We start from the raw sequence: 15,229 nt of genomic DNA on the forward strand, positions 1-15,229 counted from the left end.
ACAATCAGCAGTTAAACACCAAACGCTCTCACGCTCTCACAGTAAGGCAAATAGGGGTTGCAGAGGGGGGTAATGCGAGTGTTTGAACATAACGTGACAGACTGTCAAAAATATATTATTGCTTTATTGTTAATAGATTATCATTTCTTATTGCTTGTGGCGACGGTGGTGGTGGTTGTAGCTTAAAAAGTAAGACTGCTACCTTTCATGAGCTGCAGCCACTGTTTGCACTTCAATCAACTGCTTTAAACTTTCAGCTGCTTTAAACTTTAAAGCGGCCGATCGAGGAGATTGAGGTGTCTTTAAAGTTTAAAGGCACAGTCGATAGGCGAACTGACTCATGAGGCGAGAGGGACCACAGTCAGAAAATGAAGTCAGTAAATTAACTGAGTAATACAGCAACACATCTGCTGTTTCTAGACAGCTTTTTAACATTAGCCAGTACAGGCTCAAAAAACCCAAGTTTATTGACTCATTTTATTACTCAGGAATTCAGGTATTGATTTGTAAAAGAGGCAGAATGCTTTAAAGTTCATAGTCTCACTTTAATTGCCACGAAAACCTTTATTTCACCTCAATCAGTAAATTAGGCTTTTAGGTTTTAGTGGGCTTAAGAAGGGGGGAAAAAAGGGTGGGATAAAATGAGGAAGGACATTATTATTTTTATTTGAATGATTAGAGATTGTTCTTGTGCTCTACAATGACACACTTACCTGTGTGTGTGTTGCTGCAATGGCATCAGCAGACGTTATATGGCGTTATTACCGCTCTCTGTGGGAGTGGAAGAAGAAAGGGATGTGAGTGGAAAGTATGAAGAAGTTGTCATAACCAGCAGGCGGCAGTATTGCATAACATTCCTGCCCCTACAGAATCAAACATCATACAATTAGCCCACCTCCCCCTCCTCTGATTTCCTCAGGTTTCAAACTTGGACAGGTGTCACAATCTATCCTCCTGAGTGACAGGATAAGAAAAACATCCCATTTACACTTTATCTGCTGTTTGATGAATCCCCCATTTTCACTTTGGGGATCATATTTCATCTACATTTGCCTCTCTCCCTCTCATTGTCCTCCTCGCCTCATTATCCCTCTCCCTCTGTCTTGTCCTCACTCTCCGGTCTCTAGGTTGATAATGGCTTCTTCCTCTCAGTCACTTTGCTTATATGAGCTAACAGGCAACTGTGTCCCGGCTGATAGGGTGGCTGTGATTCATTTAGACAGGCTGGCAGCAAGCTGTGTAAACAGCCATTAGTAATTCATGACTCTGTCCAGCATCCCCAGGCTTCAATTAACCCTTGCTATTGGTGCATTCTTCCATTCAGTTGCCCGTCTTTCTCTTTCTGCCCATCTCCGATTGCTTTTCATCTCTGTCCTCCTTCATCTGCATTCCTGCCTCCTTCCAGCCTCCTCGCGGTTTTAAATCATCCTCTTTGGGTCCGAGCATAGTTGTCATTGAGCCCAGTCAAAGAAAGAAAAATCTCACTGGTAATAGGAGCAAACAAAACCAGCCAAGCAGGTGGTGTATAACGTCCCGTCTAATGTATGCAAATTAAGAGCTCGTGCATGTAAAATCATGCAAGCAAATAAAAGGCATTTTCTTTATTTAAAGCTGCTGCTGGGATGTGGGGAAACATGATGTCTTTGATGTGAGAAGAAAGGCCAGTTAAGCAGAAAAACACAGCAAAAGAAATGAGGACTGAAGTCATAGGTTTAATGTCTCCAGGCTTGACAAAACAAACAAAATGCTTTGACTTCACCTGAGACTTTGAATACTTATGAAACATCCCCCAGGCCAGAAGTGGAATAAAATCTTGGTGGGACCTGCTGCTTATTCTCTTAGTCCAGCAGTCAAATTGATTTTTTAATAAGTTCAGTAGCACCTCTTTTGTTTTGCTTTGAAAACAGCCCGGATCTCATTTCAGGTATAATTGCACTGCAGCCGTTATTTGTTTGCTGTATACCCAACTGCCTCAATTACTATAAAATGGGTTTGGAAAGTAATAAAGATATTTATTTATTTATATATTCTTAGAAATTGCATTTGCAATGACGACACAAATCTGACGAACAACGGGTAACGACTTTCTGCAGGACTTAGATATTCAATCACAGGAAAACTTTTCCAGCTTATTTTTGAGCAGGTTGTATAAGTGTGCCTAACAACAAGTGTTTTGATGTGATTGACTGATTCGTCTGAACCGAATTACCAGCAGGCTCATATTATCAGCCAATATTACCAATTTGTCAATTTATTGGCCTCTGCATTTATATGAAAATGTAAAAAATAAAGAGAAAGGAGAAACACCCTTTAAACATGTTATGAGTGTTTATGCTGCATAGTTTATCCACCAGAGGGCACTCTGCAGCTTCCCTGTTTGAATCATTTATTTGAAAGGACACAAACACAAACACCACAAAGTGCAGATTAAGCAGAAAAAAGCATAAATGAGTAAATAAATAACTACACATAGCAAATATTAGAGAAATTTGATTGTGTTTTTGTTTGTCTGAAAGAAAATGTAATCGGCTGACATACTGGAATGTTGGTTTTGGTATCGGTATACACATCGATATCAGTCTTAAAAATTCTACCATACCATAGGTATATATATAATTTATATTGTTAAACCTCTCTGCACCCCTTATCATCTTTGCAGACACTTCAGGCGTTGCCTAGGCTTAATTGCTAATTGACCACACCTGGTGAGGTGCAGATAAAGTTAATTTCCTGAAATATAACCATAAAACACCATAAAAACTGCCCCAAAGAGGAAGCGTGTGCAGGTGTCTTCTTACTGTCTCCTAGCAGCTCCTCAGACATCAGACTGTCCTGGCGGTTTCCTAAGACGAAGGCCAGAAAGGAGAGGATGAGAGCATCCAGGATGCCCATGATGGCCAGGATGTAGGCCCAGCGCACCGAGCAGGCGCCTAGTGTGTACTTATCCGTCTGTTCACCACACATCCTTTTCACCTCGTCGCTGTCCCAGCCATCTGGGTAGATCATGCAGCCCAGAATCAGACACGTACCTGGAGCAGGAGGACACAGTGATTGGAGTGATATTAGATGTCAGTGTTACACATTGCTGTGTAGTAATACATGTTATTCAGTGTACACTGTGGTCTGGGGAGGTGATGTAGGGCTTTATGCACATTTTAACCTTTAGGTATAGTAAATAAGCTGCATAAACTGACCTTTAAGCTGGGAAATTCAACCAGGATGTCACACTTTGATTTATAATTGGTCACATTATGAATGTCACTGACTACAATTAATGTAAAACACAGAGCACACACATTCACTTATTGTGCATTCCATGATTTCCAATCAAGTCTGCTTTGAGAAAAAACTCGCTAAACTCCACCACCTTTGTTAAGGAAGAAAATAAACAGCCAAAAAAACCCCATATTGGAACAAAATTCCTCTTTAATAATGTGAGAGACTGATAAAGTCACACAGAAACGATCACTTCCAGTTATTGATGCTAGAGGTGGATCTACAGGCTTAACTGTGACATTTTTTTTTCAAAGGTAACCTAAATAACTGACAAAGCTACTTTGCACAGAGAGGCAGTCACAAAGTGCCTTACAGGATAAAATAAGATACAACAATACACCTGGAAACAAATCCCACAACTTGGAGGCCACATCTCAAAAACACGATCTTCTTTGGTCGTTAACCTCGACTGAAGTACCTCTAAGAAGCATCGATCAGCTCACTTCATACACCCCGTAGTTAGGTATGGATGTAGGCATTTACTAATTTAGGGAAGCATCTGACCATGAAGAGCTCTGAGAGTGAAAAACCTTAAACCTAATGAGGAGCTGGTGTCAACAGGACAGAATTGGTGTCACATGGGAGGTTTTAGATGACCTGGTGAGCAGCCTCATCTGTAAGCGATCCAGGGATGATTTGCTCAGGCAGAGTAAGAATGAATTCCAGAAAGTTCTGTTTTTCTTCTATATTTAAGGACAGGTAATTGTCTGCCATCGAATTCTTTATTCAATCTTAATGCAGTCATCAAGGACAGAAATGTGGCTGCATTCTGGTATCGCATCCTCTCCTCAGCCAGTGTGGGCCAGTTTATGATGGACATTCAACTTCAACTTTGTCTATGACCTCACTAGCCTGTAGTTTAGCTTAAAGTCTCTGTGTCACACACAGTTAAGTCCAGCAGCTATTATTTTTTTTAACAAAACGTTTAATGTGAAAGCATTTTGCTATGGCAATTGTTCTCAAATATGTCTTATGGGTGTTCTCAGCATTTAAAAAAGGATAACTCACACTTATTTTGGATTAAAGTGGACTGTATACAAGAATTTGGCATATATGAGTCCTCATGGTGCATTTCTGCATGACAGTGATGCCTTCATGAGCAAATGATAGGACTGGATGACCGAAGAATGATTATACATATATATATATATATATATATATATATATATATATATATATATATATATATATATATATATATATATATATATATATATATATATATATATATATATATATCCCACAGCAATGTGCTGTTGAAAAAGGCTTCATTCCAAGAGCCATCAGCTCTCATCAGGTTGACAGATGAGAATTTTTAAGCCAATGACATTTACATTTGTTTACTTTTTATGTTGTTCTTCTTCCTGTTTGTTGAGCTGAAGAATTAATATTTATTCCCTCTTAAAAGGAGACGCATCCTCTGGAGTGCAGGGACACCAAACAAAGTTGGTGAAGGAGCCACGAAGATGCCAGCACATGTCACACGGCACCATGTGGTGACTCGGGCTGCCTTCATTAGCCGTCTGCTTGCACGGCTGACGTTGACACAGTGAGCTGTTACAGAGTAGAGTCATCTAACAACACTTGGAGTTGTTTTCACAATCGCACGCTCGCACTCACTCTCACACTCGCTCTCACAGTCAGTTGAGGCAGCGAAGTCAACGGTGAGGCGGTGAGGTCTGTAGTAATTGTGACACTGCTGCCAAAAGCTAAGTCAGAGGATCTGGGAGGGTTTGTGTGTGCATGCTTATGCTCATTTGTGTCTCATGGAGAGACAGTTTGGCCTTTTCGGAAAGGCACAAAACCTTCACGAGTAGATTTTTTTATGATGAATGATGAATTTTAATTCCTGTGCAGTTAGGCTGGGAGTCGTAGGGTTTCATTAAAGAAAACTTTGTCATGTGGGTTGAATCTGACCTTTGCTGGGCTGCATTTTGCACACTGCTGGGCTAAAGATAAAGGGGCAATCCACTGATTTTTACCTATAATTTAGCAGCCTAAGGCAGACGTATCTATGGCTTTAAATATCCCTGATCGTCACTAAAATTTTAAGTGTGAGCCAGTTTTAACAACGGAACTTTAAAAGAAAGGATTAATTGAAATTGTGGTCTGCAATTTTGCACTTTTGTCATCCATTCCTATATTTTCTACCAATGTATCCATATATTTAAATGACTTTAATAATATATTGATTGAATTCCCATTAGTCCACCCATCAATTTTCCTAACAGCCTAGCCAACAAGCATTGTGGGGGGGCTGAAGTCTATCCCAGATGACATTTGGCAAGAGGCAGGCTATCTATATATCTATCTATCCATCGCAGGGATAATAGGAAGACACAGATAACTGCTGTCACTCAAATCCACACCTACTGCCAATTTAGAATCACCAATTATCCTAACATTCATGTCTCTGCACTGGGGGAGGAAGCTGGAGAGAGCCCATGCAGGCACAGGCAGCCACCCAGAACCTTCTTGATATGAACTACATCCACTGCACACCCCAAATCCACATTACTTTATTTCAAATTTATGCTGAAGCCCTCCCTTTAAGGAAATGTGTATAACATAACACACAAAAACATGTTGAAGCAGGTTTGTTCTCCTTGTGCCTGCAGGGATTTACTAATGAAGTCCAGGAACATGCATGTTAGGTTAATTGGTGACTGTAAATTGTTGCTGATGTGAGAGTGTGTGATTGTGTGTCTCTCTGTGGTAACTAGTCCAGAGTGTGTCCTGCCTATCACCATATGACTGCTGGGATAAGCTCCCTATATCAGATAAGAGGTTAAAAAAAGATGGGTGGATGGTCTTTGGTATAAATATTTTATTTTATCATGAAGCTTCAGTGAAGAATTGGAACAGGCTGACAGAGATGATACAGTCCTGTCAGTGTATATTTATTGAAACATTTCAAACTAAATCAAAAAGAGGAAACTATGCCCAGGGGATGATATGAAGGAGCAGATATATTTATGATTTATGATGTTTAGTTATAGGAGTCCAAAGGGGAAAATAAATGCTACAGAAATTAAAATCAGTTAATGATTAACAACAAAGCATTTGATTATTTTACAAAAGAAGGCTCTGGATTAAAAAAAACATACTGGTCATTTGGGGCCTGTCTGTGTTTACTTTGCACGTTCTCCAAGTAACTGCATGGCTTCTCCTCCCACAGTCCAAACACAGGCTTGTAAGGTTAACTGGTTGCTCACTTTGGCATTTCATTAACAGAAAAACAAACAACAACAACATAAAAATGAAGAGAAAATACATTCACGGAGTCACTTACAGTGGGGCAAAAAAGTATTTAGTCAGCCACCGATTGTGCAAGTTCCCCCACTTAAAATGATGACAGAGGTCAGTAATTTGCACCAGAGGTACACTTCAACTGTGAGAGACAGAATGTGAAAAAAAGAAATCCATGAATTCACATGGTAGGATTTGTAAAGAATTTATTCGTAAATCAGGGTGGAAAATAAGTATTTGGTCAATAACAAAAATACAACTCAATACTTTGTAACATAACCTTTGTTGGCAATAACAGAGGTCAAACGTTTACTATAGGTCTTTACCAGGTTTGCACACACAGTAGCTGGTATTTTGGCCCATTCCTCCATGCAGATCTTCTCAAGAGCAGTGATGTTTTGGGGCTGTCGCCGAGCAACACGGACTTTCAACTACCGCCACAGATTTTCTATGGGGTTGAGGTCTGGAGACTGGCTAGGCCACTCCAGGACTTTCAAATGCTTCTTACGGAGCCACTCCTTTGTTGCCCGGGCGGTGTGTTTTGGATCATTGTCATGTTGGAAGACCCAGCCTCGTTTCATCTTCAAAGTTCTCACTGATGGAAGGAGGTTTTGGCTCAAAATCTCACGATACTTGGCCCCATTCATTCTGTCCTTAACACGGATCAGTCGTCCTGTCCCCTTGGCAGAAAAACAGCCCCATAGCATGATGTTTCCACCCCCATGCTTCACAGTAGGTATGGTGTTCTTGGGATGCAACTCAGTATTCTTCTTCCTCCAAACACGACGAGTTGAGTTTATACCAAAAAGTTCTACTTTGGTTTCATCTGACCACATGACATTCTCCCAATCCTCTGCTGTATCATCCATGTGCTCTCTGGCAAACTTCAGACGGGCCTGGACATGCACTGGCTTCAGCAGCGGAACACGTCTGGCACTGCGGGATTTGATTCCCTGCCGTTGTAGTGTGTTACTGATGGTGACCTTTGTTACTTTGGTCCCAGCTCCCTGCAGGTCATTCACCAGGTCCCCCCGTGTGGTTCTGGGATCTTTGCTCACCGTTCTCATGATCATTTTGACCCCCTGGGATGAGATCTTGCGTGGAGCCCCAGATCGAGGGAGATTATCAGTGGTCTTGTATGTCTTCCATTTTCTGATGATTGCTCCCACAGTTGATTTTTTCACACCAAGCTGCTTGCCTATTGTAGATTCACTCTTCCCAGTCTGGTGCAGGTCTACAATTCTTTTCCTGGTGTCCTTCGAAAGCTCTTTGGTCTTGGCCATGGCGGAGTTTGGAGTCTGACTGGTTGAGGCTGTGGACAGGTGTCTTTTATACAGATGATGAGGTCAAACAGGTGCCATTCATACAGGTAACAAGTGGGGGACAGAAAAGCTTCTTACAGAAGACGTTACAGGTCTGTGAGAGCCAGGGATTTTCCTTGTTTGAGGTGACCAAATACTTATTTTCCACCCTGATTTACGAATAAATTCTTTACAAATCCTACCATGTGAATTCATGGATTTTTTTTTCACATTCTGTCTCTCACAGTTGAAGTGTACCTCTGGTGCAAATTACTGACCTCTGTCATCATTTTAAGTGGGGGAACTTGCACAATCGGTGGCTGACTAAATACTTTTTTGCCCCACTGTATGTGCAGCTGTGCTTGCACAGTAAGATCCATTAAATTTACATTTAAAAGACCACTGCAAAATACTTTATAATTAATAAACTTATGCACTGGGTCACCTTTACAGGGCACATAACAAGCTACTTTAAACCACACAATTAAGCTTAATGTAAATTCTAAACACATTTTGTTTATAATTTTCTTTCTTATCCTGTCAAGATGACTCCACACTGTTTTGAGGTCCGGGCTCTGGGGAGGCCAGTCCATGACTGATGCGTTCCACTGTGTGTTTTTCTATCCAGGTGTGCTTTTACTGCACTGGCAGTGTGTTTGGGATCACTGTCATGCTGAAAAATGAAGCTGTTGTTTCAGATGCTTTCCAGATGGTACGGAATGATTTCATTTTGATTTCTCTTCCCTTACTTAATATTGGGTTCTTGACAGCGACCATTCCACTGAGACCATTTCTGCTGAGGCTTCAGTGATCAGTAGATGATTGGCTGAAAGGACAGATGCCTGTGTCTGGATTTTTTCCTGTTTCTCAAGGACACGACTTTCAGATAATGTTCATCTGCTGTAGACAGTTTTTTAAGCATGACACTTCTTCTTTTGTTCTCCACTTATCCAGTTTCCTCAGTTTTTTAAAGGCATACTTAACACCATGCAGAGATATGCCAATTTTTCAGCCAATAGCTCTTTGGGATCTTTGGAAACAAAATACAAAGAAATAATCGGTGACTCAAGACTTTTGCACAGGACTGTATGCGTTTTGCAAAAATGGATTCAGATTCTCGTTTCTCATCCAGCAGTTCCACATGTTTTCCCGTGATTTTAACAGACTGTTTCCTCAATTTCTTTCTTTTTGTCACAGTGTGCAGATTGCAGATTTTGTCGTTATCTCAGCTGAACTGCAGGAAGAATTAAGAAGTGATCCAACAAATAAAAAGAGGAAGAAAAAACAAGATGATGCTTCAAAACAAAAGGCAGCACATGGCTTCCACATGCTTTTCTCATCCTAGCATCAGGGTCTTGTAAGGGATATTGTTTCTAATGTGAAAGCATTATGCCATTCACTGTCCTCACAAACACAGATGCCTAAACTTGTGTGAGTGTATGCACCAAGTTAGGACACTAATGTGAGCTTGCAGTAGCTTAAAAAGATGGATGATCTCTGAAAATGTCAAAGACTCATGCCTCTCCATCCTGCTCCTTTCCCTTCATCATCTCTAAGCAGTGAACATGAGAAGTTGATGGTACAGTAGTGACATGTGCAGTCTTTGTTATTCAGAGATGAACTACACAACTGGCCTTCCTCCTCACAACAGCAACAGGCTACCGTAATGATAACCACTATTGATGTAGAAGCACTCTAATCCATTTGTAATGCCTACAATTCCCAGGAGGCAATGAGGGTATTGACTTCCCCCGCTGCCTTCCAGAGTTTGGAGATCAATTTCCTCAGTGTCAGGGAATTAAAGCAACGTTGTGTTTGTTGGCAATTCATTTCTTTATATTATCTGTATTAGGCGCAGCACAAACACAGGAACTTCAGAGTTCTGTCTTTTTCTGCAGGGTGGTTATAAAGCATTCATTAGGCATTTTTTCCTAATGAGCTTCCACTCATTTGGTGTCCGATCGCATTCACTAATATATTCCCCACTCGGCTTGTGATCGTGTCAACACAGAGTTCAGCACGTCATCCAAACAAAGACAGAAAGACAAAGATTCGAATATGTAAAGAGTGAAATTCACAAGAAAACATTTCATGTTTTTTCTACTGAGGGTGAAAAGGAGATATTTTAAGTATTTTTTTTATTTTGACATGCTCAAAGCTGCTGCTTGGTGTTTCCTTTTTTCTTTTTCCAGCAGTGTTTGTCGTGATCCAGGAGAGAGGATGCAAGAACAAACAAAATGAGCTTTAATTGGTTAGCCAAAAAAGCAAAATAATACACAAAAGTCAAAAGGAGGGTAACAAAACCAGCAAATTCCAAAACAGAAACAGGAGCTTTTCTATGTCCTTCTCCCTTTAACCCAAACATCAATCTCAATGTGTCACATTGAAGGTTGTCTCAATACCTCTGGATGACAGTGGAGGCTGGCTTTAATCGAGGATACACAGGTGTGTCCTTTACCGAGGTGTTTTTACCTTCGCTGGGCTGAATGGGATCTTTTGCAGGTTTACATCTTGGACTCATTTTAAACAGAGACATGTTGGCTTTAAATTCTGATCATCACCAAAATGTTACGCAAAAGGCAGCTGAACAGCTGACAGCTGAAGTTTAAAAGAGAGGAAGCTGTAGGATACATAATGTTGGGTGATTGAGCCCTGCTAGGGGCTGCAAGTCAAAATATCTTGATGCAACAGTTTTGCCATTCATCCGTAATCTGTCTCTTGCAGGTTTCCAGACATTTGAGTAATGCAGTACCCCTCCACAGTTATATGCTGACAGAAATCTGCCACCCTGCAGAGAGTACTTCTACACATTTCCTGCCAGTATATCTGACCATTTAACTGAAGGCTCGGAGGCAAGGATGTCTCACTTTATTACCATTTTATTGCTTTGATTCCTCTCTTCTGCCTCTTGCACAACCTTGATTCCTCCCCTCATGTCCTAGTCCCTAGTCCATGGCAAAAGCTCCGTCTAAAAAGACATCAGCTCATCATCTTAAAGTGAAGTTGGGGAAAAGGTTGTGCAAAGAGACAAATGATAAAGCAGGACATTAGGCACAAACACAGGTGTTGACAAAGGGAGGCAATGGTGGAAACGGGGCACAGGTGGCGATATTTGAGGCGGGGCAATAATTCACAGAGAAAGGAAGGCAGAGGAAAAGCAATCACCATGATACAACAAGATATCTGCATGGGGAGGCATGGTTGGATAGTCAATACTAATTCTCCAAATACTAAGGACAAGTAGTTAAGTGCTTCCTTTTTTTTTTTTCTTTTAGCGGAAAATACGATTCCCTATCCTCCCATTTTGCTCAATCCTATATTTATTGACTTGTTTTTTGTTTTTTTTGTTTTTTTCAAATTACTCATAAAATTATTTTATTAGCTTTTATTTATGCATGAGGATTATGTGCATGTGTGGCATACATTCATATAAGCTCTCTAAATCAAGATTATGAGCTATATTAATTAATCAAAGTATGTTTAAAGTTCATTATACTTCACTTTGCTTCAGTACTGGTCACAGTAATCCTAAACAAGCTACAGTTTAGGATCTCTCTCCAGCAGAGGAATCAAAATAAAATAGGATTTATATAATTTTAATAGGATCTGTACTCATTGTTCTTCAGCAAAGAAAACACAAGAACACAGGACTGTGACAGCACTTTTGTTTTTTCAAGTGAAAAACAACTTGAATACAAAAATCAAACCAAGAACACGATCGCTGAAGAGACCCAAACAAAATGTCCAAAATCTCCTCTCAACTCAAAAGAGCTTTCTATAAACGGCATTTTAGGAAATAGTTGCTGAAACTCAAACGTTTCACCATGTCTTCACCACTACATTAGTGATTACTTCTTCTTATTTATATCAGAGGATTTGGTACAGTGAACAGTCTCCTGTGTAAACAACCTGCTCCTGTAGGCTTTCAGCTGTAATATTAATAGAATAAGATGAAGCGCACGCCATCTCAACGGCAAGCCTTAAATCTCCCACAGAGCCAAATACAGAAGATCAAAGAGACACCGGGTTTGTCTTCCTGACTCTCATCTGAAAGCCTCGAGATATGCAATGTTGTTCCAGGCTCCAGCCTCTGGTAGACAGAGGTTTGATGCCACAAAAGTCAACATATATCTGAACTAAAGCCAAATACACACGGTTCAGTCTTTGCACGAGGGTACTAAAGAATTAGAATGTATGTCCCTCTTTACCTCACTAACTGATCGCACTGCTTTCCTGTTAGATGCCATCTTTAATAGTAAATACTGTTTTTTCCTGCTTTCAAACATGTTCTGAATCTGAGCTTCAGATAATGTGTAACTTCTGTCTTCTGCTGTTATCTCCAAAGCTGGAAACACTCAGACAAACATTGTTTTTTTTTCCCTTTTATCCCCAAAACTGTCTAAAAAAGAAGGCTGCGAGCAATCGTTCATCTTCATGCCACGCAGCTACAACAATCCTACAGATGGCATGCAGCTAAAACAGTAAAAACATGCAGCAACAACAGGGTCAGCCTCTTCATCTCCTGTTTGATAAAGCCCCCTCATCTCAGAGGAGAAAGTAGCTGCCTGCACACAATCGCTGTCATGAATAATGAAAAATATTATGAAATCCTCCACCGAGGACTCGTGTCAGCTCAGTTTGAGTCTTCAAATGAGTGATGTTTTGAAACGGCGCAGACTAAAAGCTGACTGTGACATTTATATTGGCAGAAAGCAGCTGAGGGATCCAGGTTTTAAAGGCTCCTGATGTTTGAGGTCGACTTACGAAAAAATTAAATAAATAATAATAAAACAAATCGAGCATGTCGGCTGTTCAGAAATGTTCCAAACAAGCTTCTTAACTGAAGGCCTCATTCAGAATGGCAGCACTCACTGCAGGGGATGATGAGTAATGAGCTAAATTTCACATTGGACTCCTGAGAGCAACTCTCCACCACGGAGAGGAGATGAGCTCGATTACTCTCATACCTCTCTGGTCACTCTGGAGACTTTACGCCTGTTTGGTCAAGACAGAATGAAAGAGATTGAATTCACAGACAGATTAATTTTGTTTTTCATACATATTGCAATGGTAATTTCATGTTTTACTGTGCTAGCAATGCAGAAATCCACTGAAGTAAAGTGGAATTAACCCTGTGAAGCCTGGCACATCAAATAATGGGCAGATAACAACAGCTAATAGAAAAAAACGAGTCATCTTATCAGGGTTAGAGACTCACTTCTTCAGAGTAGTATCTAGAGACCAGATGATACCTGATGATCTCTCTATAAATAGCCTTTTGTAATATTCAAATGGTGCTCTAGAACATCTTAAGCAGCCGTGCACGATAAATAATATACTTAAATGGAGAATTGTCCTTAGTCAACCTTCTTCCTCTCTTTTCTCTTCTTCTTCTCTCTTCTAGATTTTCTTTCTTGTAACATAAACAAAAAAAATTTTTGTCTCAAATTTCAGATATAAAGTATTTATGACTCAAAGAAGAGAAACTTTTTTAAACACTTTATTTTACCTGAAGAAATGATTTTTAAAAAAATCCCTGTGAAATATTTCTGATGATAACATATATATATGATCACAGGTTTAATTAAATGATGAGAGCACTGACTTTATAACTGTAGCATTATGAAACATAATTTTGAAAAATACCTGTCGTTTTATATTAGATACAATGTTACGACATGAGAATGTCTGGAAAGATTAATCTTATATTAAATTACTTATAATCTTACCTAAAAATGGCAGATCAGACAGCATGAAAGCAGGAAGTGGTGCCCCCACAAAGCCACCCTCAGGCATGTGTTTATCCTCACCTCCTTTACTTTCCTGCTTTCCAGCACTATATTCCTGCTAATTTGTGCTGGCGGTCCTTACTGTTACATTTATAAAAAAATTCTTTTCAAAAAACAACCAAATAACTGGACAAAATGGATAAGTTACTCCACCAGCTGACTGCAGGGGCTCATTCAGTTTCCCCCAGGCTGCGGTCTTACTTGTGGTTCTCAGGAGTTTGTCAAAGTATAATGGAGGGCAGAACCTTCAGCTTTCAGGCTCCTCTCCTCTGGAACCAGCTCCCAGTTTGGATTCGGGAGGAGACACCCTCTCTACTTTTAAGGTTAGGCTTTAAACTTTCATTTTTGATATAGCATATAGTTATAGCTGGATCAGGTGATTCTGCATTTCTTCTCTACCCTCCTCTTTTCACTAGTGTTGTAATATACGCCCCTATTTCTTGTTTCTGTTCTTTTCCCATAGTTTGTTTTGTCTTTTTCTCTCACCTCCCAACCAGCTGCGGTATATAATAGCCCCTCCCTGACATTGATTAAACCTCAGGTCTTTTCCTGTTGGAGGAGGTTCTTTCTCCCCACCATCCACAAATGCAGCTCATAAAGAACAATCTGATTGCTGAGGTTTTCACTCCAGTGCCAGAGGATCTTTACCTTGCAGTATAAATCACCCATAGGAAACTGTAGTTGTAAAATGAAGCTATATAAAATATAATATCTAATGTGTTCATGTGAGGATATAAACTTTCTAAAGGAAAACGCCAGCAGATTTGAAAGCGGACCTACTATGGTCATTTCCATCTCTGGATTTGATTCTCAGTGTCAAAAAAAGCTCCTATGGCTCCTCCCCCTTAAATCCAGCTTTCTTCTGACACTGTATCTGCAAACACAAGGTTTGAACAGCAGGCTTTAGGCTTGAGATAGCCATAGGGATGTCCACTCTTTCTGACATCACACAGTGCCAAAAGTAAAAAAAAACAAACCCTGAAGCTTGACAAGGAGTACTTTTACATTATTATTTGAAGCTTCAGTTGGATTTACAATGACAGTATATGCATGTGACAGAAAATAAGGAAAAGCAGAGTAGTTCCACTTTAAATAACTGTGACTTGACTTCCCTGGCTTAAAATATTGCATTAAGCCAACCTGGCAGGTTTCACATGTGCGTACCTAACTTTTCATTCAGGTGTGTGCGTCGCTACTGTCACACTTGTGCAGGCTCGGGAGCTGTGAGCCGCAGAGAGATCAAAAAGGACTACAGATTTCTCGTCTCCCACGGGCGCTCGCTCATCATACCACTCCTGACTCTACACACCTCTGGCTGCGCTGAGGGAAGCTGATAATGAGACAGGATGGTATGTAGTTCAACTCACTATATGATATCTAATGTTGTTAGATTATTTTCCACATACTGACACTCAGCGGGAAATCATCTCTTCTCAGTGAGGTCAGAGGTCATGTAGAAAAATAAATTTGCCGCTGAAAAAGTTTCTCAAACATCTCTTCAGTGATTACATACGACCTTGAAGTCTCTGTAACTCTCCACACACACGCACACACACGTCCTCATTGCACTTCCTCTCTCCTTGAAGGCTTTCCAGCTGACAGCTGTTGGCAGCG

The 15,229-nt window shown here is 40.3% G+C and overlaps 1 protein-coding gene across 2 annotated transcripts in view; it reads right to left on the reverse strand.

Annotated features, from left to right (window-relative positions):
* The window catches only part of lhfpl3 (LHFPL tetraspan subfamily member 3), a 59,850-nt gene that overhangs the window by 11,849 nt on the left and 32,772 nt on the right, over window positions 1-15,229 (reverse strand). The window contains exons 2-3 of one of the 2 annotated variants that reach the window (XM_085138392.1): window positions 2,799-3,029; window positions 714-771 (exon numbers count right to left, since the gene is read on the reverse strand). In XM_085138392.1, coding sequence (XP_084994518.1) covers window positions 749-771; window positions 2,799-3,029 — 254 coding nt within the window. In that variant the 3' untranslated portion in view covers window positions 714-748. Of the gene's footprint in view, window positions 1-707; window positions 772-2,798; window positions 3,030-15,229 lie in introns of both variants that reach the window. The other variant, XM_085138393.1, reaches the window with a different exon arrangement.

This window comes from Neolamprologus multifasciatus, chromosome 17 (assembly GCF_963576455.1).
Source record: "Neolamprologus multifasciatus chromosome 17, fNeoMul1.2, whole genome shotgun sequence".
In the NCBI taxonomy this organism is placed as follows: Eukaryota; Metazoa; Chordata; class Actinopteri; order Cichliformes; family Cichlidae; genus Neolamprologus; species Neolamprologus multifasciatus.